This window comes from Ambystoma mexicanum, chromosome 11 (genome assembly GCF_040938575.1).
Source record: "Ambystoma mexicanum isolate Mex_15411 chromosome 11, UKY_AmexF1_1, whole genome shotgun sequence".
Lineage (NCBI taxonomy): Eukaryota > Metazoa > Chordata > Amphibia > Caudata > Ambystomatidae > Ambystoma > Ambystoma mexicanum.
Window position 1 is genome coordinate 116,286,008 of NC_090934.1, and position 23,696 is coordinate 116,309,703.

The 23,696-nt window shown below is 41.8% G+C and overlaps 1 protein-coding gene across 1 annotated transcript in view; it reads right to left on the minus strand.

Annotated features, from left to right (window-relative positions):
* Positions 1-23,457, minus strand: part of LOC138503122 (neurofilament heavy polypeptide-like) — a 159,939-nt gene extending 136,482 nt beyond the window's left edge. The window contains exons 1-2 of the mRNA XM_069622640.1: positions 22,959-23,457; positions 21,680-21,729 (exon numbers count right to left, since the gene is read on the minus strand). Of these exons, the coding sequence (XP_069478741.1) occupies positions 21,680-21,729; positions 22,959-23,382 (474 nt within the window). The 5' untranslated portion in view covers positions 23,383-23,457. The remainder of the gene's footprint in view (positions 1-21,679; positions 21,730-22,958) is intronic.
* Positions 23,458-23,696: the final 239 nt, after the last annotated feature.

Genomic DNA, 23,696 nt, shown 5'->3' on the forward strand with positions numbered 1-23,696 from the left:
TGGGAATACACAGTTTAGAGGTCAGTTTGTACTACAGAGTAGTGCGCAAATGGGTCCTGTACACATGAACCAATGTGCCTATTGCAGACAAGAAGGTTATTGGCGAGCACAATGCCCGATCCTTCAGCAGCGATCGAATAACATATGGTACCATGGGTAGACTATCCAGAGGCCGTCCTGGGATAGTGAGTTATGGTAAAGGTCAGTTTGCTCAGAATCAGTCATTTTCAAAGGATACTCAGCAGCATAGTGTTAATAATGGGAACATTTTTGATAATCCATTGACTGTCTATTTTTCTAAAGATCTTGCATTTGATGATGTACTGTTCCGTTAGAACAGCCGAAGCGGAGTCTGGAACCAGTACCTATTCTCATCAATCAGAAAGGGCCCTACGTTGAAATGAAGGTGGGGAGTAGGAAGCATCTATTTTTTATATATACAGGAGCACAGATGTGTTCCGTTGATCATTCACGGGTTCCAGATATTCTACTGTCAGTGCAGGACCACATTTCTTTAGGGTTCTCTGGTACACCAGTGGTTAGTCCGGTTTCTCAGCCAGTACCGGTTTCACTCGGGACATTCACAGATTCAGGTCTGTTTCTTTTGACGATGAATTGTGGCAAAAAATATATTGGGGTTGAATCCGTTGAAAGAATTGAATGCTGTAATTTACTGTTCTCCGGATGGAGTGCATTTAACAATTTCACCTCAATTAACTTCTGCTTCACAATTCTGGACTAGGCCTTTACCGACTGAATTGGATAAGGTTCCGGCATTGTTTATGGGCAGTTGACGACGTTGGTATTTTGCAAATTGAGACTGTTAAAATTGTGTTGAAACCAGGTGTTAAACTACCACGTATTCCATAGTATAAGATTTCAGTTGTCGGTGAATAAGCTTTAAAGAGTATAGTTTCTGATTTTGTACATCGAGGAGCGAGTGAGGAAATTGCAGGAATTTTGTGCAATAGTCCGGTTTTACCAATGTATAAGAAAGGGGATAATGCAATTCCTTTCCGTTTTATTATCGATTTGCGCCGCCATCAACAAGATTGTTGCTCCACAATTTCCGATTGTGCCTGATGTGTCTCGTATATTGACAATGATTCCAGCTTCAGCTACTCATTTCAGTGTTGTGGATCTAAAGAATGCCTTCTTTAGTATTCCTGTACATGTTGACAGTAGATATTTGTTAGTGTTCACCCTAGCGGGACGCTCATTTACATTTACTCGTGTGCCACAAGGGAACACAGAGTCTGAGCATTTATAAAGAGCTTTGAAGAACAGCTTGACACACTAGAGTTACCTTCCACCTGTACGTTGTGGCAGTATGTTGACAATCTTCCTTTAGCTGCAGATTCAGAAGTTGCTTGCAAGGAGGGCACCGTGTTGCTGCTTATCCATCTTACAGAACATGGGCATAAGGCTTCATTAAAAAGTTTCAATATGGTTGACAGGAGGTCACCTATTTAGGGCATCTCCTGTCAAAGGACGGAAGAAGACTGACACCTGAACGGATACAAAGCATCTCTAGCATGTCTGTCCCAAATACACAGAAAGAGGTCAGAGCATTGATATGCAGGGCTTCATACTGTAGACAGTGGATCCCTAACTTCTCATTAATGATAAAAAACAATGTTGGCATTGACAAAGAAGGGCATTTCTTTGCCTTTACTTTGGAAAATGGATTACCAGGCAGCTTTTGATCTGCTCAAGGCTGTGTTATGTTCAGCACCAGTTTTGGGCACACCAAATTATGACAAGGCCTTTATTTTGTATGTGCATGAATGTGGTGTATGCGCTTTGGCTGTGTTAACGCAGGAACATGGAGGAAAAAATAGACTGTGCGGTTATTTTTCCTCCATCCTTGACTCTGTTGCATGCGCTTTGCCAAAATGTCAGAGCTGTTGCTGCTGCATCTGTAAAACAAAGTGAGGGTATGGTTCTGGGTCAATTCTTAACTGTGACGGTACCTCACTATGTAGACATTCTATTAAAACAGAACGCAGACGCAACATCTCACATCAGCATGACTAACAAGGTACAAGCTGATTCTATTTGCACCGCATATCCAAATTAAGAGATGTTGCTCATTAAATCCGGCCGAACTATTGCCTCTTGCGCAAGGAATTGCTTGCAGTGAAAAGTTGTCACACGACTGCCTCTATACCACAGAACAAGAGACTAAGGGCAGAATTGATTTAAGCGATAAACCGTTAAAAGATCCACAAGATGAGCTGTTTTGTGATGGCTCCTGCTTCAAACCACCAGATGGTACATCCACTGCGGTTTACGCCATCACTACATTAAGCACTATTGTGGAAACCAAAAGAATTCCACATAACTCTGCGCAGGCCGCAGAGATTATTGCATGACTCGAGCTTGTGAACTTTCCGAAGGTCTTAGTGTGAATTTATTTACAGACAGTCAGTATGCCTTTGGGGTGGTTCACAACTTCGGTCGATTAAGAGCAGAGAGAGGTTGCTTGACCTTGCATGGAACTACAACTGGCACTTTGATAGTTCGGCTACTTTCAGCACCTGCGCTCCCTACTCGGTTAGCGATAATGAAGTGTTCAGCACACCAGAAAGTAACAGATGATGTGGGGAGAGGAAACGCTTTGCTGACAGAATAGCCAATCAGACTGCCACCAATTTGCATTCCAAAATGTATATAACAAATGAGGTCCCTAACACTTGTGTGATAGACGTAGGGATTGGTTGCATAAAAGAAATTGCGAGCTTAAACAGTGGGCTGAGGGTTTAGCAAGTTTAGACGAAGGTTGTTGTGTAGATAATGGAAAACAAAAATGGATGCCACCCGATGCTTATGTCACCACCATGGTTACGATGGCTCATGGTCCAACTCACATATGCGCCAAAAAGATTTGTAAACTGTTAGAACCTGTCTGGGTGAATGTAAATATCTCGAGAACTTCTGAGCGTTTTGTCCAAAATTGCATGGTATGCTTACAGCATAATCTTGGGAAAGGTACATCGACACCGAGCGGTAGTTTTGGTCCCCCCCCTCTATGCCTTGTTATAACAGATTTTATTGAAATGGAGCATTGTCAGAATTATAAGTATGTTCTGGTAGTTGTTTGCGCTTTCAGTAAATGGGTTGAAGCTTTTCCTTTAAAAGATCCCACAGCAATGACGGCGAAAACCATGCTGAAGGAATATTTTCCTAGGTTTGGTTTGCCAAGAGTCATTTGGTCAGACAATGGTCCACATTTGATCGCTGCTGTTACCCTGCAAGTATGCGTGGGATGACAGATCGATAAACGGTTCCATTCGGCCAGACACGCCCAGAGTGCCAGACTTGTAGAATGCCATAACGGTATATTAAAAGAATAAGATGGCGAAAATCTGTGCGAATAGCAATTGGAAATGGCCAGATTCCTTACCAATAGCTCTGTTGTCCATGTGGACGACCGCACAGTCGAGGATCTCCCTATGAGATAATCATGGGGAGACCAGCCAATATTTGGAATGTACCTAACCCCACGCTACTAAAAGATGGAGCATTTGCTCCTTTCTGAGTACTATTACCAGTAACTCAAAATCTTGCTTCTGCTTCATCACTTCTTCAGGAAGCAATGACACTCTGTTCGCAGATCACACCGTACCTGGAGTCTTGAGGTACGAACTGCGTCCGAGACACCGGACTCACAGCACAGCATCGGCTGTGCCCACAAGGAATAACTTGTCACTCTTCGCTGAAAAATAAAGAGGCAGGGACCAGCAAAGCTATCTTCAAGCAAGATAGGCCACGTGGTCAGGATCCACCGACAGATGAACTAGAAGAGCCTAACAAGAGAGGCTTCTAAATGGACTCTGAGAAACAATGTACTTTCCTAAATCCACTCATGCGGAGCAAGCTATTGGTCTTGTGGCTGACAAAGAATTGGTTCAAAGATCATGGTCCCTGCGGACCTACTGTTTTTAAATCACAGTAATGGTCCGTTTAATAGTTATATTTGTGCTTGGGTTCTGGTACATGGAAAGGGTGCATCCACTTGAGACTTTTTACCCACTGAAATTATCTCCACTGTGTCTCCACCTTTCATGCATCTGCACACTCCTCCTCGAGACTGCCAACATACACAGGGTTATCATAACACCCTCCTAATGATCATGAATGCGACCCATGCGATTCTGAACAGAACAAATTGCTGGGTGTGTTCACACTTGCCACAACATGGGGAAAAGGGACTGGGCTGGTATATTCATCCTCTTCCTTTAACTACTGCATGCTACGCCTCGCTCAGGGCATTATTCTTTGGTCATAGTATTTTGGGGAACTTTGATGGGACAAATAAATTAGTCCCAACACCTTTAGTATGTTCTCTCTTTGCAAGTAGAAGCAAACACAATGTTGCTTCTATTAGGCCTTCTGATAGAATCTCTAGTCCTTTTCAATTACTGATTTCCTTCAAGATGGCTCCCGTAGGCAACCGGGAAGCCATGCCTCCTTCCTATACTATTAATCCCCAATGCTGTTTCCTTCTGTATACAAAGGGAAGGTTCTCAGCCAATGGGTACATTTGAGGGTTGTACTAACATTGTGAATCTAACCAGTGAGGGCAGACCTTTGTATGTAGGAGACCCCTTTTATTTTGTTTGTGGCAATGAAACCCATCCTTGGTTACCCAGAGATTGGCAAGGTACTTGTTATTTGGGTATCTTGTTACTAGGGGTATATGTAAAGTCTCTAGAGCTCGTCCAAGGTGATGGTGATACTCCTTCACACGTCATGGGTGATATAGCAAAATCCTTTGTGCCATTTTGGGGACAGATAATTAATTCCGAGGATATCAGAAGACTAGCAAGGGTACTGTAAAAAACCATCAATAGAACCACCAATATTCTGTACAACATGATGCTGGAGCAAAAGGCAATTAGATTAATGTCCCTCCAAAATAGGATGGTGTTAGACGTCATCCTAGCTGAGCCTGGTGGGGCATGTAAATTGGTGGGATCCGTGTGCGAGGGGAACTGGAATCTTAGTGCTTGGTTCTAGTACTTGTTACGATCATGGGGTTGGAAGCTCTTTGCAGTCCTAATGATAGTTATTGGTGTGTGTTTGTTTTGTTGTTGTGTACAATGTCTCCCTGCCATATGTTCGATGTTAGGAGGATGTTGTGCACAAACGATAGGTGCACTAGGACCAAAGGTACATGCGCCCAAGAAAACTACCAATGTAGTAGTAATGAAGGATATTACTATCAAGGAACTTATGGTGATTGATATTTCTGAAGAATGTGATTCAGGATGTATGGACATTAAGGCGTGGGGTTTTGAATAAAGTGAATGTTTGAGTAATGCTCTTGGCTAAGGTCAAAAGGAGGATTTGTAAGAGGATTCAATTCAACACTACAGCTAAGTGAATGTCTAGTCTGGGATACTGAATGGAAACCCTTATTGATATATCTTTATGTCCAGTTCATGCGTTCTGGATGACTACCCATATATAACACCCCTCTCTTGGAATCCCCCTGACCCCACTGAGCCAAGAAGTAGTTCTGTTTTGCAAGTTAAAAAGGTTTATTTGAGAATTTAAACAATATATATATCACACTTTATGATAAATTAATAATTGGATATTACACTTAATCTGAGCAGTAATCAATAATGTATAGTCTGGCACTTGCACACTTGTGAATAGGAACAGAAGAATAAGGTGGTAGAGAATGCTTTATATAAGTTCAGATGGATGCAATGTTGAATGAAAATGCAATACAGAAAATACTCAATATGATTTCAACAAAACAATGTAATCACTTTTCTCTGGCAATCCACTCCCCCCCCCCCCTTTATGCAATGCAAGGAAATGGAAGGAAAGCACACAGTTCTCAGAAATGCAATCAAATGTAATTCAGTTCACCCCAGCAAGCTTAGACTACAGAAGTTTGAAACACAGGCCCAAAATGCTTTTATATGTGCTGGCAATGAAGTGAGAAATATGCTAAAATGCTTTTAATTCCCTCTAGAGGTTCAGGGTGAGTGGTATCTAGTTAATATTAGTCCAGGCTCACTCTAGCAATGATTCAGGGATGGTTCTTAAGAGGCAAACAAATTTTTAACAAGGAAAGCAAAGAAGCTGCTGTTTTCGCACGTGGCTTGATTTTTATCCAAATCGCAAATTTGATTACGGAGAAAGTATAAGGAGTAGGAAGTCGGTTCTAGGCTTGTTGGAAAGGTAAGATTCTAAGATTCTAAGCTTTCAGAGGAAAGTGAAACCAAGTTCCTAGCCCAAACGGTTCCAGAGATACGGACTATTAAATAAAGGTAGTTTTTCGGATTTGAAATTTTTTAAAAGTTCAAAGCGACAGGTTACAGCTTGCAACTAGAAAATGACAGGTGACGGCTCTGCAAATGACAGGTGACAGTTAGGAGGCAGTTCTACTTAGATTAAAATAGCTTAGATTAGATTATTTTAGCTAAGAGATTGGTTCTGCACAGTTCTGCTAGGTACTCACAATATATTTAGAAATACAAATGGGCCTCGCCACGGATCTGGTCAAGTTTTCTTCACTCGCCACGGACGGTCTCTGCGCACAGCGTCTGGGTCAGCTCTACTCTGCTGGTCTGGTCTGGGTCTCTGGTTCTGATCAGGTCTGTGGGTCCGGATACAGCGGTCTCCGGTTCAGCTGGTCTCTCTCTGGATACAACACTGCTCTCTGGCAAATGGCAAGAGTTCTTGCAAAGAATTCAAACAACTCGCCTGGCTGTGAATAGTGGCAATGATTTGAGGCCTGCTAAAGAGTGATTTAGCTTGTAGTTGACCTCTCTGCTACAAATTCTGAAGTAAAGTCTTGGTCTCTGAAGGTGGATAGATTGAAGTCTCTATGTTGGCTCTCTGGAGGTTGATGGAGGTAAAGTATGGATTTTCCCTGCAGAGCGTCCCGCAGCAGATGGAATAGAATGTCCCTATCTGTCCTGACTGTCTGCTTTTATGTGTTTTGAAAGTGGGTGGAGAGGCTAGCTTTCTAGACCCTACCCCTCTCCACTTGTCATTGGCCACTTCCTCCTCTTCCCCTTGATTGGGGGAATGAAATGACGTGTCATCATGATGAGGTCTGTTTATGATACAGAGAACCCACCCCTGTCAAATTACACACAATCTATATTCTGACCCAAATGCATATTCGCACAGGTACACATTTGTTTAAAATTACATGCACCCATCACATATCACATGAGGCATCCCCTGTTCCAACTCTGCTCTTCCTGGGGGCTTGCATTCAGAAATGGCAATATTTTGTGCTTTTTAGTGGTTTTGCAACATCAGATTTTTCTCCAGATTTGTGCACATGTACACGGCCTGTCCATACATACTCCAGTAAATTAACATGTCTCTAGCTTAAACACAGAGTCTGTAGAATACATAAATAGCAGGGTTTTGCCCCAGAACATCACACAAATTGGAGTTTGGGCTTGAATCGAAGGTACATTTTTTAAATGAAGGCTCTCAAAGTTATACATTCCTGTCATTTGATTACAAAGAGTTATCAGTGTTTCTGTAAAATCTATATTTTGCTTTCAATTCAGTTCTCAGAGTGTTGGAGTCCGCCTCCAAGACTTGGGTGGGTCAGTGATCACATGTGTCTTCTGGCAGGCAGGTCTTTCTTTGTTGACAGGAAACAGTCAAAATCAACATATTCTATTCAAGTGCGAGAGCCTATTGTGTGGTCTCCAGGAGGCTCCGAGCCGGTCTGCCTTCTATCAATCAAGAGGTCATGTGAGATTCTAACTCCTGGTGTGAATCTCTGGAGGTGAGAGGTTTCCCAGCCTTTGGCCTGTTAATTAAATCAGATTGTCTTCTGGGAACAGCATGTGGTTAAGATTTTAATTAACTCCCAGCCTTTGATGTAAAGGCCTCTCCTGCAACTCCTGACATGCAGTTTCCCTGTCAGAGTTTAGACCGCTAGCGCCGCCCTCAGTCAAAAGCGGGTACTGCATGCAATTTTGGGATCTTTCTTGGATTAATGCATTCTAAACAGGAATGGTTCTTACATGGTAGTAAATAATCCTTGCTTAACATTGTTTTGATGGGGCTCCTTACAGTAAAATGGTTATGTGGAACCCCACAAAAGGGTTGAATCTTTAAAGTGGTCCGGTGAGCCACGATTTCAGCAACTTTTTGACATCAGTAACAGTGGATTTTGTTAACAAAGATCTTTCTTTACACTGGTGGTTGGCAAGTTAGGTAACCATTTTGGTGTGCGCACAAACTGCGTGGTTCTCCTGGATTCTGGCGCACATGTGGGCTTTTTGGCCATCTTGGATTTTCTAAGCCCGCAGCACCAAATGTTGTAGCATAATAGTCCAAACGTGGCTCAGGACACCCAACAGGTTTGTTAAACTGTATTCATATAATACCTCCTTGATAGGACCATTGGCCTAAGCCCATTCACATTGCACAGAAACCGCGTTTGAAATGCTCCAATTTCTAATCTCTTTGCTGCCATTTTAAGAATCATCCGCCATTTTGATTTGAACTCTTGTTTTGTGTCCTAAAATGGTGGATTGTGTTTTCAACGACAGCCGAGCCGAATGACCTTTGAGTTGTGTCAACATTTAGGCTGACTGAGAGCAGACTGTTTGTTCTATGCAAAGAAACCTTGTGGCTCGTATGAACTGCAATACAAGTGTTGTCTGTGCTCACAAGCCTAATCCTCATCTAAACAGCAAATGTATAAAAAGAACCTGTGTTAAGATGTCCAGCACTCTCACCCCTCACTGTGTCTGCTGGTACACACTGCAAAGTGTTGGGAGCCAGATAGCCATCTGTTTTGCTTTGAATTTTGTACAGAAAAAAGATACTTTTATCTTTCGACCCGTGATTGGCGCATTTAATTTTGTGGTACTAAGCCTCGATATTTCTTTGGTCTTTCAGTACCGAAGTAATTCTAGTGACCGATTTAGATTATGCACAAATAGTCATGTAGAATATTTACCTTGCTGGAAGGTAAAAGGTATGCTCACTTATAAAAAGAAACCCCTCAAAAATGGCAAGATGATTCAAGCCATATATAAATGAGAAAATGATTTGGCAATACACCGGAGGAAAATACACAGCCATTTGAAGACACCAGGTGAGGGCAAGGAGGGGAATGAAAAGGCAAATCGGTGAGCCAAAATTGGAGCAGTGATGGGAGAGTTATTTCCTATTGAACACCTGCTTGGTGAAATACAGGTAAATTGGATGATACGCTCCACATCTCCAAAAGTGATTGAGCAGCATGTGGTGAAATGGAGTTTTGATACTCCATTGCAAGACTTAGTCAAAGCGCAAAAGGAAGATCTGATTTTAGGTATATTATATGATCTCCGTTAGATGCGGAGAAAAATCTTTTGACTGAGAAGATTGTAAAGGGAATGAGGAGTGGAGGGTATTGCTAAAAAACACAAAGAAATAGGTTACAAGATGGACTGACGATTAGAGAATCCATAACAGGTCAAATCCAATGGGTGGTGCCTTTGTCATTACGGGGAGTGAGGTTACATCATGCTCATGATGCGATAATTGCAGGACACAGGGGTTCAAAGAAAACTGGACATTTTTAAAGATTATGCTTATTGGCCACACATATTCCAAGAGGTTGAACTATACACCAGAGGGTGTCTAGTATGCGCACAATTATAACCTTCTTCTCCTACGCATAGAGACCCATTAATGAAAAGAGTTTTGACCCTCCCATGGTCTGATTTGCAAATCGACTATGTCGGGCATGTAAAAAGATCAGACAGAGGAAACAAATAAACAGTAGTTTGTTTAATGTCCAAATGGGTGGAGTGCATTCCAGCACTGGATTGCTGCGCCCAAACAGCAGCCACATTTATTGTGAATCATATTTTTTAAAGATTTGCATTACCCCAAAGAGTCAGACCGGGGAAGTAATTTCACTAGTGTGTTAATGACAATAGTAAGGCAGATATAGGGTGTGAAGAGAAATTGCACATTTTGTACCACCCTTCCTCTTCAGGCAGGGTGGAAAGGAGCAACAGGTCAATTGTGGATGTAATTAGTATTAATGGCCATTAGATTGACTGCCGCTAAATCAGTACATCCTAGCCCTTGTGAAATACTGACAGGAAGAAAAATGGTGTTGCCACAGCATTTACTTTTGAGCAGACACTTGAAAATGCCGCCACAATTCACAAATATGTTGAAGAGTTGAGGAAGCACTTACAACATGCATTTGTGCAACTTAATTTGGAAAAAGCAGCTGAAAGTGCAAAAACATACTATGATAGGAAGACATCTACGAAAACAAAAAAGTGTTTGAGGTAGGAGATCCGGTTTAGAAGTTCATTTTGGAACGGGCAGGCATACATTTCTTGCAGCATGGCAAGGGCCATATCAAATATTAGACAATATATCACCCGCGGTGTACAGAATAGCTAAAAAGCAGGGTGAGGTGACAATGGAACAGTTGGTCCATGTAAACTAAATCAAACTTTTCCACCCACAACATGAGGTGAAGAGGCTTGAGCAAGTTGAGACTAGTATAAAAAAAAAATTAAAAAAAAATAAATAAATAAAAAAAAGTGTAGAATGAAAGGTTATCATAGCCAGGGAGTCAATGCAAGACCTTAATAATACACAGAAAGAACTAAGGGGGTTCAGGTATGAAGATATAATGAGTGGAGGTGTGTACTTTTGGAATAGTTTTGGTCTCTGATTTGTATAATGATAGGTTTATTTTCAGGTGTTCCAGCATGGCAGACAAGTACCTATGGCTGAATGATAATAATCCAATTTTATTTTTAGGTGTTCCAGTGGAAGAGGGATGAAAAATGTATTGTGCTGGGTACTTAATTTGTTTTTTTTTTCTGTTTACTCTAGAAAATGTATTCTTTGGCACCTCAGCGCCGGATCCTGAGAGCGCTGGACACCTGGAGGATGAAGAAAGGGGGTGAAGATAAGGAGCCCAAGACGTCATGAAGATGAGGCCTTTGGAGGAGGCCCCATGGAATCCCGGCCTGGAAGAATTCTGCCAAAGACAGCTTTATGTCCATTGGTAGTGGAAAGGATGATTGACGGGACATACCCGAGGCGTCATCTGTTCTACTCTTGTTACTAGGAACTCTCCCACTTCAGGGCACATGCAGTACTTGGTATGTTTATTTTTGGTTTTATTTTTCATTTTTACATTTGATTAAATGACAAAGATGTTTTGTATGTTGGTTGTAAATGTTAATGATTTAATGGTGCTTAAAAGATACACCTTAAAATAAAATATATAAAATAGGATCACCAGTAAAAAAAAAAAAAAAAAAAAAAAAAAAAAAAAAAATGTTCTCAAAAGTTTATTTTTAAACATGTGAACAAGCACAGAGTGGAGCGCGAAACACGTGTGCAGTAGGATGTGCCCCGTGGTGTCCTGCTTCCGTTTTTGTTGCTGTCCAAACGTTTATTAAAAAATATTTGTCAATTTATTACGACGCAAGTCTGGCTTTTTCATTTTGACTCAATGCAGTGGAGATTGTTCCTCGCCTGGAGTGCGTTTCAGATGCCTTCCATATATAGATTACACAGCCACTAAATTGCTAATCCCATAGGAAGAGCACTTTTTGGGTGGCTTACAACTTTGCTCCCTCTGAACGAATCCTCACCAAACTTTGCAAAATAAGTATATGGCCCACTCTGAATATTTTTGCAAAGTAATAGTGGGGTCCCAAAATCTTTGTTTCCCATAGACATAATGGGGAAAAAAAAAAAAACACTTTGCTGACGCCTACAGCCCAAACCGCTGGATGGATTTTCACCAAATTTGCAGCAGGAGTGGCGGCTTGGTCCCGAAAGCGTGCTTTTGTTAATTTGGTGTAAATCCATCCAGTAGTTTCTTTTTTAAATGAGCAAAACGTGAGGCAAAAAAAATTAGTGATATCTATGTCCGCTCCCCGGACTCACTTCCCTGTTCGGTCCGTGGACTGGCTTCCGATTGGCTGTACTGTCTGTGGACTGGCCAGAAAATTGTGTGGTCTGCAGACATCGGGACGCTCCTGCTGATTGGCTGGTGGGAAAACGTGAAATGCGTCGGTTTTCCTAAAGAGCCCGCCTTTGGATTCGCTGACTCCTTTGGGGTCCGCGGACAGCGCAGTGAAAACAAGTTTTAAAAAGCAGCATTTCACTTGTCAAACTCAACAAACACCAATCTCTGGGGATGTGGATTGGATTGGGCCATAAGAAGCCTAAAAAACTGGTTGATTCACCCCCCCCACACGAAAGTCTGCAAACACTCCAGATGTCCTTGGGCAGTGCGGTGGTGTTCGCGGACACTTAAGATGTCCTAAGACATCTGTATCCATTTCTGCATTACAGGGTGTGGAAAAGCAGTTTTTGAATGGCTTATAACTTTTGCGCCATCCAATGAAACTGCATGTAATTTTGGAATTTTATTCTAGAACTAATCCTGAATGGTTTTGCAATGTTTTGTGGGATTCTGTCAAGAGGGGGCATAATTAGTGGGGGCGGGGGGCGTCCCAAAATATTTTAAAGGCATATACACCTGGTGTCATTTGAAGAATCTGCACAACATTTGGATCTAGATAATGGTTTTCTAAAGTTTGGGGGGATTTTCTCAAGGTGGGGGGTCCTAACATTTTTGGATGGCTTATAACTTTGTTGCTATTTGACGAATGTGGACAAAAGATTATAGACCCAACCTTCAATGTTTGTGTAAAGACTGAATGGATTTTGTCAAGTGGGGGATAATTTATACGACATTGTATGTACATACATTTTGACAGTTTTAAAAAAAAAAAAAAAAAAAAAAAAAAAACATGGGTGGATTTCGAGCAAACTCATGAGGAGCATTAGCAAGGACATTACAGCATGGTTTTGCAAATGTGCCTGTGTTTTATTTTTTTACAAGTGTAATAATGTAGGTACAGAAAATAGTCATATACCTTTGGTGACTGAGGTATAGCCTTTGGCCGTGGGCAGTAGCCAGATTGTCTGGGTCATGGCACAAGGTCATGACGCAGACAATCTGGCTACTGGCCATAACCGCTATGGACGAAAAATAGTGCTAAAGTGGCTATGTCTACCTGGGACCAGCTATGTGGTAAAGTTATTCGAAGGTAGGATAGGTTTGAAAGGGAAAAAAGGTGCTTGTGGTAATATGTTCATAGGGTTTAGCAGGCAGCCATGGCAAAGGAAGAGGGGCTGTGTGCGGAGCCCTGCCTTCTCTTTCCATGTTGGCTGTCTTGTAAAAGGATTTTCCTTCCTACAGCGGGATGCCTGTGGCGTCCCGTTATAGTGTTTTAGGACCCTGGTTCCTGCTTGTATGTCATCAATTATATTTGTGATGTCATCTTTGATGTCCTGGGTGTTGTCTTCACAGTGCACGGTGGTGGCGTGAGTTATGGTTGCTTAGCTTAACATAACTGGCGATTTTCTGGGGTTTTGGGATTTTACTTGCAACCATAACGTCCTTTTTACAACGTTCTTTACGGATATATATTACATGGACGCGGTAGCGTCCATGTAGTTATGGTTAAGTTGGTGTTTCCATAGGAAGAGCATTTTTTGGGCGGCTTATAACTTCTCCCTCTGGACGAATCCTCACCAAACTTTGCAAAAAAAGTATATGGCCCACTCTGAATTTTTTTGCAAAAGTTATAGGGGGGGGCCCAAAACTTTTTTTTTTTTCCCCCTATAGACATAATGGGAAAAAACTTTGCGAAGGCCACAGGCCAAACTGCTGGACGGATTTACACCAAATTTGCGGCAGGAGTGGGGGTTTGGTCCCGAAAGCGTGCTTTTGCAAATTTGGTGTAAATCCGTCCAGTAATTTTTTATAAAATGACCAAAACGTAAGGCAAAAAAATTAGTGATATCTGTGTTCGCTTCGCGGACGGACTTCCCTGTTCGCGCCGCGGACAGCACCCCGATTGGCCCATGGCCTTGCGTCATGTCTGCGGACATGCGACGTGTTCGCTGAACGGACGGCGAGGGGCGCGTCATATTTTCTGTGGCGCCCGCCATCTTGTATTCGCCGTCGACCGCGTACAGCGCGGTGAAACGTGGATAAAAATTTGTATTTAGTGCCGTGTGTTGGTGTGTAAGAGTGTTTGGGGAGTATGAGATAAGTTCAATGTTTTTTTTTTTTTTTTTTTTTTTTTTATGTGCTAGACGTTTTTGTTGCGTTCGATGTCCGCGGGGAACACGGCTGTTCTGACATTTTGTAAATAAACAAAATGGTGGGGTGTTTAGAGGACGGAGTATGTGTCATTTTTGTTCGCAAGGAAGGTACAAATGAGTTATGAACACTCGCGGTGTACTTAATTGTTCGTAAATACACAAACTGGGGTGTTTTAAGACCACTCCTTTTGGCCGCTAATAGTACAATTTCCTATGGGCGTCAACCGACTTTTTGTCCACTAAAGAAACGATAAATCCGGCTGGTGTGCGCCGACATTATGTGATAATCCTATGACTGGTGCTATTGACCTGGCTGACTTGCTTTTGCGACACTAAATCATATCTCCCGCCCCTAAGCCTGATATTATCAAAGCATTCATATTCCCCGCCTCTCTCCGTAACGTTACAGGGTGCGTCATCAAACGCGCCCAGTCCTCTCCAGTCCTAAGTGACTTTACGCAGAACCCGGAAGACTAACACATTATGTCACAACACAGCGTGCCACAATTCGGAATATGAAACAGTGATTTAAAAGCAAACAGCAAGATTGTACATTTTGTAAAGTACATTTATTTGACATCAAATGTTTAGAGAATATTCAGCAATTTGCATTTGTCTTTGTTGTCAATCCGCAAAAGTTCATGTTGAGGCACGCAATGTTCCTTTGAGGTACAGAGGGTGTTAGATCAGCTTACAACTCAGTGCGCCACAATTCGGAATATGAAACTGTTTTTAAAGGAAACAGCAGGATTGTACATTTTGTAAAGTACATTTATTTCACATTAAATGTTTAGTGAATATTCAGCGATTTGCTATTGTCTCTGCTGTCGATCAGCAAAAGTTTATTTTGAGCCACGTGTTGTTCCTTTGCGGTAGATAGGCTGTTGGTTTATGATAAAAGCAGTAAATGGTCGATCTGATAAATCGGAAGGTTGCTCCAACAACGAGCCATTAGACCACCCTATTGGTTGGTATGTTTGTAACCGCTAGTACTGCGTAAGGGCATATTGGTCCTTGGCGATTGTCCCATAAAATGGTGAGGGTCATGACGTTGCATATTTGGACCTGCACCTGGCAGTTGAAGACCTCATCCACTGGAGTCTGTAAATCGTGACATAGGCAAAATAGGGCCACATACCTGTTTTAAAAAACATAAATTAGTCTCACCAGCCGATCTTCATTAAAAATCATCATTTTATTTATTAGGGCGTGAAACTATTTGCTATCGAAGATATTAACAAATAATATTTTCCTATTTGGCCTTGCTGGGATTCGAACCTGCATTAGCAAGCTATGCACGGTTGTCAAAGAGAGCGTTGTACTCGCTGTGCCACTTGACAGGCTACAGTAAAGTGGCACAGCGAGTAGAGTGCTTGACCGCCTATAGACCGGTTAAATTATTTCTATTAACCCACCCGGTGTCGTCTGCCTTTTTCACAGCCCTTAAACGACAGAGGATCAATTTGGCGGTGAGTGCGCGGTAGAAAACATTATGCCACTTTCAACGAACAAGTTCAACTTGAGCGGTCTTTAATGCTACGCTATTGTAATTATATTTGGTATAAAATAATCTAAAGGGTTACTTACAGTACAATTGCAATTTCCATTGTCTACGAGTAGTGCAGTCCCAAAATACGACTCTGCGTGTGCGAACGATCTTTCGCATAGTGATATAATATATAAAAGTGGTTTTGTTTCAGAAATGTCATCCTTATCTTCTCTTACGTTTTAGCAACACTCCTTCAAAAGAGAAGTCTTTCATCACAATCTCTGTCTGTCAAGGTCAAAACACAATACAACCTTATAGTCCGCTTCGTGAGCCTCTCCGGGGCCCCGAGAAAAAAATGGAAGCAGCTGACCTTCACTGTGAACGAGCATAAATTCTTACTTTGCAACATTCTGTGTAAAGCCATCTGTGAGAAGATGGTTTTTGCACGCCATGTTTGTATATTGTTTGCGTGATATTAAAAAAAAGTTTGTTTAAGGGACGTTATGGTTCCAAGTACAGCCGAAAGACCCCTGAAAATCGCAAGTTATGCTAAGCTATGAAAAATAACTCGCGCCACCACGTGCACTGCTAAGACTAACACCCAGGACATCAAAGATGACATCGCAAATGTCATTGATGAAATCACTGATGACATCACATGTGTATGTACTTTTCATGGAATTTGGGTACTAGGGATTTTTATTATAATGTTGCGAAAAGTGTCAAGGATATTGCAATAAATATACCGTTATTAGTGCTTTGAATGATGCATTGATATAAATAGCATTGTATTATGGCATTGATATAAATAGCATTGTATTATGGGATTCTATCTAGTATACTGAGCTACTAATGGAGAAACATAGCATTGTGTGCAGAGTACAAGATGAAAGTATAATATCTGTAATGTTAATATGTTGAATAATGAAATGATAATTGTCCTGAAATGTTCGAAAATTCACAAAATGGGGGTGTTCTGAGGACGTTATTCGTATTGTGCGATTGCTTAGCTGTATGCAATGAGGGAATGGCACAGAGAGTAAAGTGGACACCGTCCGCGGACACCGCGGCTGTTCGTGGACAGGGCGTGCTACATCCGGGTTTTTCCAGGAAATCCAACATGGAAAGAAGACTGTACGGATCAGCCAATCAGATGTCGAGGTTGTGGATTTGTGTTGAAAGAGACTGTGTGGTGAAGATGGCAGAAGTAGAGAAAGTCAGGGTGTTGGTGCTTGGAGATATGTTTGTGTATGGTTTACAACAGTACGCTCAATGCAGGCATGTGACAAAGAACTTTGATGTGAAAGGAGTGGAGGTGGTGTGGAGCACTGTGCCTGATTGCAATGTACAGGGAATTGTACAAGTTTGTGAGGATATGGCCACGATGAACAGTCCGCATGTGGTAGTTTTGCACTATGGTGCTTTCCATTTGGGCAACGTCAGTGCCCCTACTTTATTGGTTGATTTGGAACGCTTAGTTCAAGCCGTAATGAAGATCCTTCCAAATGCGAAAGTAATTTTTTCTGGATTACTACCTAGGGCAATATGGGACAATAGTTCAGGTTTTTGTCATCAGCAAAACATTGCTAGGTGTGCCATCAACTGAGGCATGTGTGCCTTCATGCTTAGAGCTGGTATGTTCTTCTGTAATAATGAGAATATTAATGCCAGTAATGCTGTTAATTTTAAAGAAGATGGCATTTCTTTATCTTTTACGGGAAATGCCTTTCTATTTTGGAATGTAAGGGTTGCTTTGGAGAAGGTTATGTGAAGATTTTAGGAGTAAAGTAAGAAAATAAAAACAGGTGTCTGTCAAGCATCTGTAAAAAAAAAAAATGCCTCTTTTCAGAGCTAACTTCAAAGGGGAAATGGGGCACACCATTTAAATTTACATTCACCACGCTTTCGATATGTCCGCGGACATGGCGGTAGTCCGCGGACATGAAAATCACTACGAGGGGGTTAGTATGTTCTATGTTACATGTATATGAAGTCAGGGACATTATGGTTAAGTTGCGCTACTAAAAACCTATGAAATTCAGTGAAAATACTTTGTTAAAGGGACGTTATGGTTCAAAGTAAAACCGAAAAACCCCTGAAATTCGGCAGTTATGGTAACATAAGCAACCATAACTCGCGCCACCGTGCACTGCTAACACCAACACCCACGACATCAAAGATGACATCACAAATGTCATGGATGACATCACATGGCTGGCTCTCCCTTTTTATCCTTTACAGACATATCGAAGCCACATAGTTTTCTTCAGTAACAGTCAGGAAGTAAAAATTGAAAAAGGTAGTATATATTTGTAGACTTAGGGTCAAGTCACATCATATGAAACATATACATAGCGGAAGACACAGGCTTGAAAGAGAGCAATCCTTTCTGTGCATGAAGATAATCATTAGGGTTATCAGCACTTTCTCATAGTTTTATTTTTATTACTCTACCTTCCCTGTATATGCTCATATTTGTATACATTATACTCACTCTCCTTTCCTTTGGGTGCAGTCACATCATGTGATACACATACATATGGTAAGTAGCAGCTTTGAAACAGAGCAATAGTTTCTCTGCATAAAGACAGTTAGGTTATGAACTCTTTCTGCTACTACTTCTGCTTTTATGTTTACTTCACTGTCCCTGTATATACTCATATTTGTTGTTATCTCTGTGTTTTTTCTGTAATTGTGTATTAAGTGGGTTTTATTATCTACTTATTACATGTTTCACAGTACGCAAAACTAATAAGAAAGCAGTTATTTCAGTATTCAACATGGCAAGATTATCAATATGGCACCTTCATCATGTATGCTGCACACACTGCCTATGTTTCTCCATGAGTAGCTTAGTATACTGGATAGAACTTCATAATAGAATGCTATTTATATCAATGCATTGCTTAATGCACTAATTAGCTCATGATATTTATCCCAATGATCCTTCACAGTTTTTGGTCAGCATTATAAGAATCCCTTGTACAGAGTTTTTATGAAAAGTAAATGCACATGTGATGTCATCAATGACATTTGTGATGTCATCTTTGATGTCCTGGGTGTTCGTGTTAGCAGTGCACGGTGGCGCGAGTTACGGTTGCTTATGTTACCATAACTGCCAAATTTCAGTGGTTTTTCGGTTTTACTTTGAACCATAACTTCCCTTTAACAAAGTGTGTATATATAAGTAAAGGCAAATCCCAATGGAAAAATCCACTTTATTTTTCAAGTATCCATGGCCAGGAGGGCAGCAGACAGTGCAGAGGAAAGGACTAGGCGCTTCACCCTTTTCGGGTTTCATCAGGTCTAACATGGTAGAGGACTAGGCATTTATATGGTAATGTTATAATCCTGCTTTGTTGGTGTTGAGAAAAGGCAACTGCCTTTTTATCCCACAGAGTCGCACACTTGGATCATAGTACATGGATCCATCAATACATTTAGCCAACAAACACTTGTGATTTCTAAGGAGCATATTGGAACATAATACATGAATATACCAGATTGTTTTACAAACAAGCATTTGATATTTTCCAAAGGGCATATTATAATGTGACACTTTTTTAAATTGAGGCGAATTGTCCATTCAGACTCCTATAGTAGTGAACAAATAAAACCATGAAGGAATGCTACTGATTAATTGCAAAGTAAACTATTCCAATATGAGAGACTGCAAGTCTTTGCAGCAATTAGTTGGAGGCTATAAAGGGTAATCTGCTACTATATATTCTCAAATGTGTATGTATATATCATACAAGTGAAAATGAAAGGTTCTCTCTAGTGGGTTAAGGTGACAATGCATTTGTATATGCTCACATATATGTATGGCTCGTGGTTGGATGAGAGTCCTCCCTAGAGGGGTACAGGGACAGTCGGTTGATTGCATATAAAGTGACTGGTGCTTCTGAGGTATGCTGCCACAATAATGCATCTCTTGAGACAATTTAATGTAATTGTGTTATAATGTTCTGATCTCATGAGTGCCTATATTCCAGATAGTGTGATTAGGCGATATGTGGGGATAGAAAAATCGGACCTACCGGAGAGCAACAGGATGCACTAAAAAGTAAAGACATGAGGGAGATGAGAATGTAAGGAGGAAGGGAAATGGCGGGACCAGGGTTTAATAAAATACTGATCCGAATGTTGTCAAGCTGAATGCCAACTTTCTTTCGAAGTTGTTCCTCTAGGTGATGCGCAAAATTGACTAGATCGAGTCAAATCCACTAAACTTGAATGGAGAAGGTGTGATACGTAAAGTGCATAGCATAATATGTAAAGTGCAAAGTGCAGGGTACTGACATTGGAAGACTTAGATCGGGGGTAGCAGTTCCCTAAAAACTCATTTGATATTCAAAGATGGTGATCAGAAGAAAAAAAAAAAAAAAAAAAAAAAAAGAATATACCATTAATAAAGATCAGACCACTGCTAAAAATGAAAACTGATTTTAAAAAAATACATATTTATCTCTAAATATTTTTATTGCATCTATTTTGGGAATATTGATTGTAAGAGGCTGTGGGATGTACATAATTTCTGATGCCGTAGCTTAATGTATATAATGTTTATTTTCAAATGTGAATATTTCAATGGGGTAAGCACATTCATTTTAAAGTATATGATTTTTGTTTTCTCCTGCAGGGATGACCAGGGGATCTCAGCAGTAGAAAAAGGGGGGGGGGGGCAGGGGGAGTATGTAGGATTGTTGGGAGACGTGCAGTGCAGAGGTTCAGAAACTTCCTGGGAGACGGGCAGCAGACTGGAGAAGTAGAGATCCTGGCATCCAAGTCGTGTCCTTCTTGTGGACTGCCCGGGTCGCAATATTTCTCATCGGTGCCAAGGCAACAGAGGGTTTTTTCCGGAGGTAGAAGCACAGGAATCTCACCAACTTCCAAGATAATAATAATAAGTCATAAGTGAGGTGGATGCCTGGATGTATTTTAGATCATTAGTCACGAGCAATTGGTTATTTTCATGAATAATGCTTCTTAGTGCTTGAAATGAATAGAGGTTCAAAAGTTGGCTTTGCTGTTGCGTTTTCTTTTCCTGCGTCTGCTGCTAAGTTTATCTGAGTACAAGGATGGTGGTAAGATAAAAACCAAGGTTGTCTACTACTGAACGCAAACTGTGCCATAACATAATTAAAATGTTATGTTTTGTACCCAAGTTTATACCGCATGACATGTTTTCTGAATAGATCCAAATAACAGTGTATGTAAAAAGTTACTAAAAATAAAACGGATTCAGTTGAGTTTTCTGTGCAGTGGCACAGATTGGGAGTTTCCAGGGAAGAGAACCATTTTACTGCAGGTGTGAATTCATTTTACCACAGGTGGTAGAACCAGAAGTGAATGTTTGTTTTTCATAGTAAGCCTGATGACTCATTCATAATGAAATTGTGATTTGGCTGCTAGAGCATAGCTCAGCATCGTAGATAGGTTGCTGAGGGAAAACAGTGACACCGTCAAATAAGAGTAATACGTCTGGTAACTTATTTTGGAAGGCCCAGGGAGGAAATACAGGCCTTAGGGTATATTCTGAGGGGAGCATTACCACTAAATAGGGCAGTGCGTTAACACAACAAAATGCCACAGGATTAGGTGTATACCCTCTAAAAAATATATCCAACAGAGTGGAGCCTCCGAGTTTGCCGCACCTATTTTCTGAAGTGGTCCCTCCCATTAACACTTAGACCCCATCCGAAAACATAGGTTTTGTTGCGCCCCCGATTTCCACAAATGACATGGGGGCATTCAGAAACTACATAGAGCGGGAGAAATAGCAAACTAAAGAGTGCATTCTAGAGGCCTTTGAATATCGGGCCCATCATTACACACAACAGAGGAGTCCATGTTACCACAAATCACTTGCTTTGGGCGGGCTCAAGTCCAGGTTGTCTCTCAGCCAAAACAACAACTCCCAGAAAAGCATTTGTTTCTTGACTGAAAAGTGATGGACCAAATGGCATGAACCATCCATCCAGGCACAAAATCAACAGTTTACATAGTAAAGCAAAAGCACTCACGAGTTACCTGAGGTTTCTTCGCTCTCCCCCTGACTTTTTTTTCAATGATGTTGTTTTCTACAAGAGACCAGAGCAGAAAATAATCAGACAAAAGCAGTCCCTTATAAAAAGGTCTAAGCAAATCCCCCCACCCTTAAAATGAAAAAAAAAAAAAACATATGTATTCCGCAATGAGCAAGATGTTACTGGAATGGGGAGGTGCAAATAACCTGTTCCGCCTAATGAATTCTGGGAGATTTAGTCTTTGGTCACTTAAGTTGAGTCAATTGGACTAAGAACAAGGTAACATGTGTTAGAGGAAATCCCTTAACTAGAGCACATCGTGCCAAGGGACATGGAGTTAGCTGGATGAGCTGCCATGCTTTAGTTTTGGCTAGTGACCCGAAACTATTGTGTGGAGTACACACACGACGTGAGAGGGAGACACAGCTTGCGGTTCCTGTTTAGCTTTTTAAAAATCAACATGCTGCCCTCCCAGGACCATTCCCACCCATGTATGTGCCTTCTCCTCCCGCCCCCAGACCACACACACTCCAGGTATTTCTTTGGGTAAGCTCTATCACGCAACACTAAACGTTGGCCTGCCAGTTATTTCCCGGCAGTCTTCGGAGGAGCAATTGCAGCTGTCAACAGCTCCCGGTGCAAGTAAAATGTTCTACCCAAGGTTGCCTTTATCCTACTGATTTATAAGCAACAGGTGTATCCTTGCATCTGTTCTCTGCACTGAGATTATGTTAAAAAGAAGCACTGGAAAAGCCAGCATTTCTGTATAATTAGGCATTTGCCAGGCACTAATATCATACGAGCAGAAACACACCATTTCACAGCTGTTCCCAAGTGACTGTCTAGTAGTACCAGCATGTCCCTGCCCTGAAAATGCATGTGCCTTAGCTCAATCAATAATCATGGCTTTTGTGTAGATAACGATTGGCCCATATATCTACCTGCATATTTTCTCTTGATGACCGAATTATTCACTGAAGTTACAGCGTGTTACAGTTCTTGCTGCTTTCACAATTTAAAGCCACTTGATTGATGAGGGAATACAGTTACTAGATGGCATGCGGGGCTGGCCTGGTATAGTAGTGGGCTTTGCTTTACATGTAATCCGCCATATTCAATTGAAGTGACCAAGACTACAACTCCCAGAATGCAAGAGAAATAATCTCACAGGATGTATGCATGGTGTCTCCGATAACACTGAATTATGCAATGAACCTGATCCCGCAGGCCCCCCTCCCAAATCACGGACAACCAAACTCCACTGGATACAAAAATGGCCAAACCTGCAGCCTTGGGCGGATCCTGGACACCTGCCAGAGGTTCGGCCTGGATTCCCTTGGGCCAGTCTTCCGCCTGGCCCACGAAGAAAGAGCCGTCCCCGTGCTGGGCCGCCGCCCTTTCAGGGCCCGAGTCGTCATCCAAGGCTGCGGGGCCGCTGATCACGTACGTCTCCCGCCTGTTGAACCCCGAAGCTGCCGCGGGGCGAACATTATACGTTCTCCGCCGTAGGCGCTGCTCAGGGGCGTCCCCTCGATCGGCCGCTTGCCGCCCCGTGGACCCGGTATTAGGAAGGGGTTCGGCGCTGGGGGTTTCCTGCGCCTCAAGTCTCACCACACCAGGTTCCTTCACCACATGTAGCACCGCAGCCAGTGGCGGGCCATCGCTGCCTTCTTTCTCTTGCAAAACTCGCTTTTTCCTGGGAGGCATCACTGGCCTCGGTGTTTCTTTGCAAAGCCGGCAAACGGTGTTCTCTTTGGCAGGCAAGAAAATAATAAAAACAAAAAAAAAAGCTCAACCCGTCCAGGTGACTCAGACACTAATTAGACGCCCTTAGGGTTTACACCTGCTAACGACTTAAAACCTAGGTATGGTCAGTCAGCACAGGGGTTGCAGAATATTTAAGGGGGGTGTGACCACGCATTCGAAATATGTGGTTGTTTTGCACAGCTTGATTGCAAACACGAGTTCGCCTCCTTTTATTTTTTTTTCAACCCACACACTTAGGTCTCCCTTCATTGCCA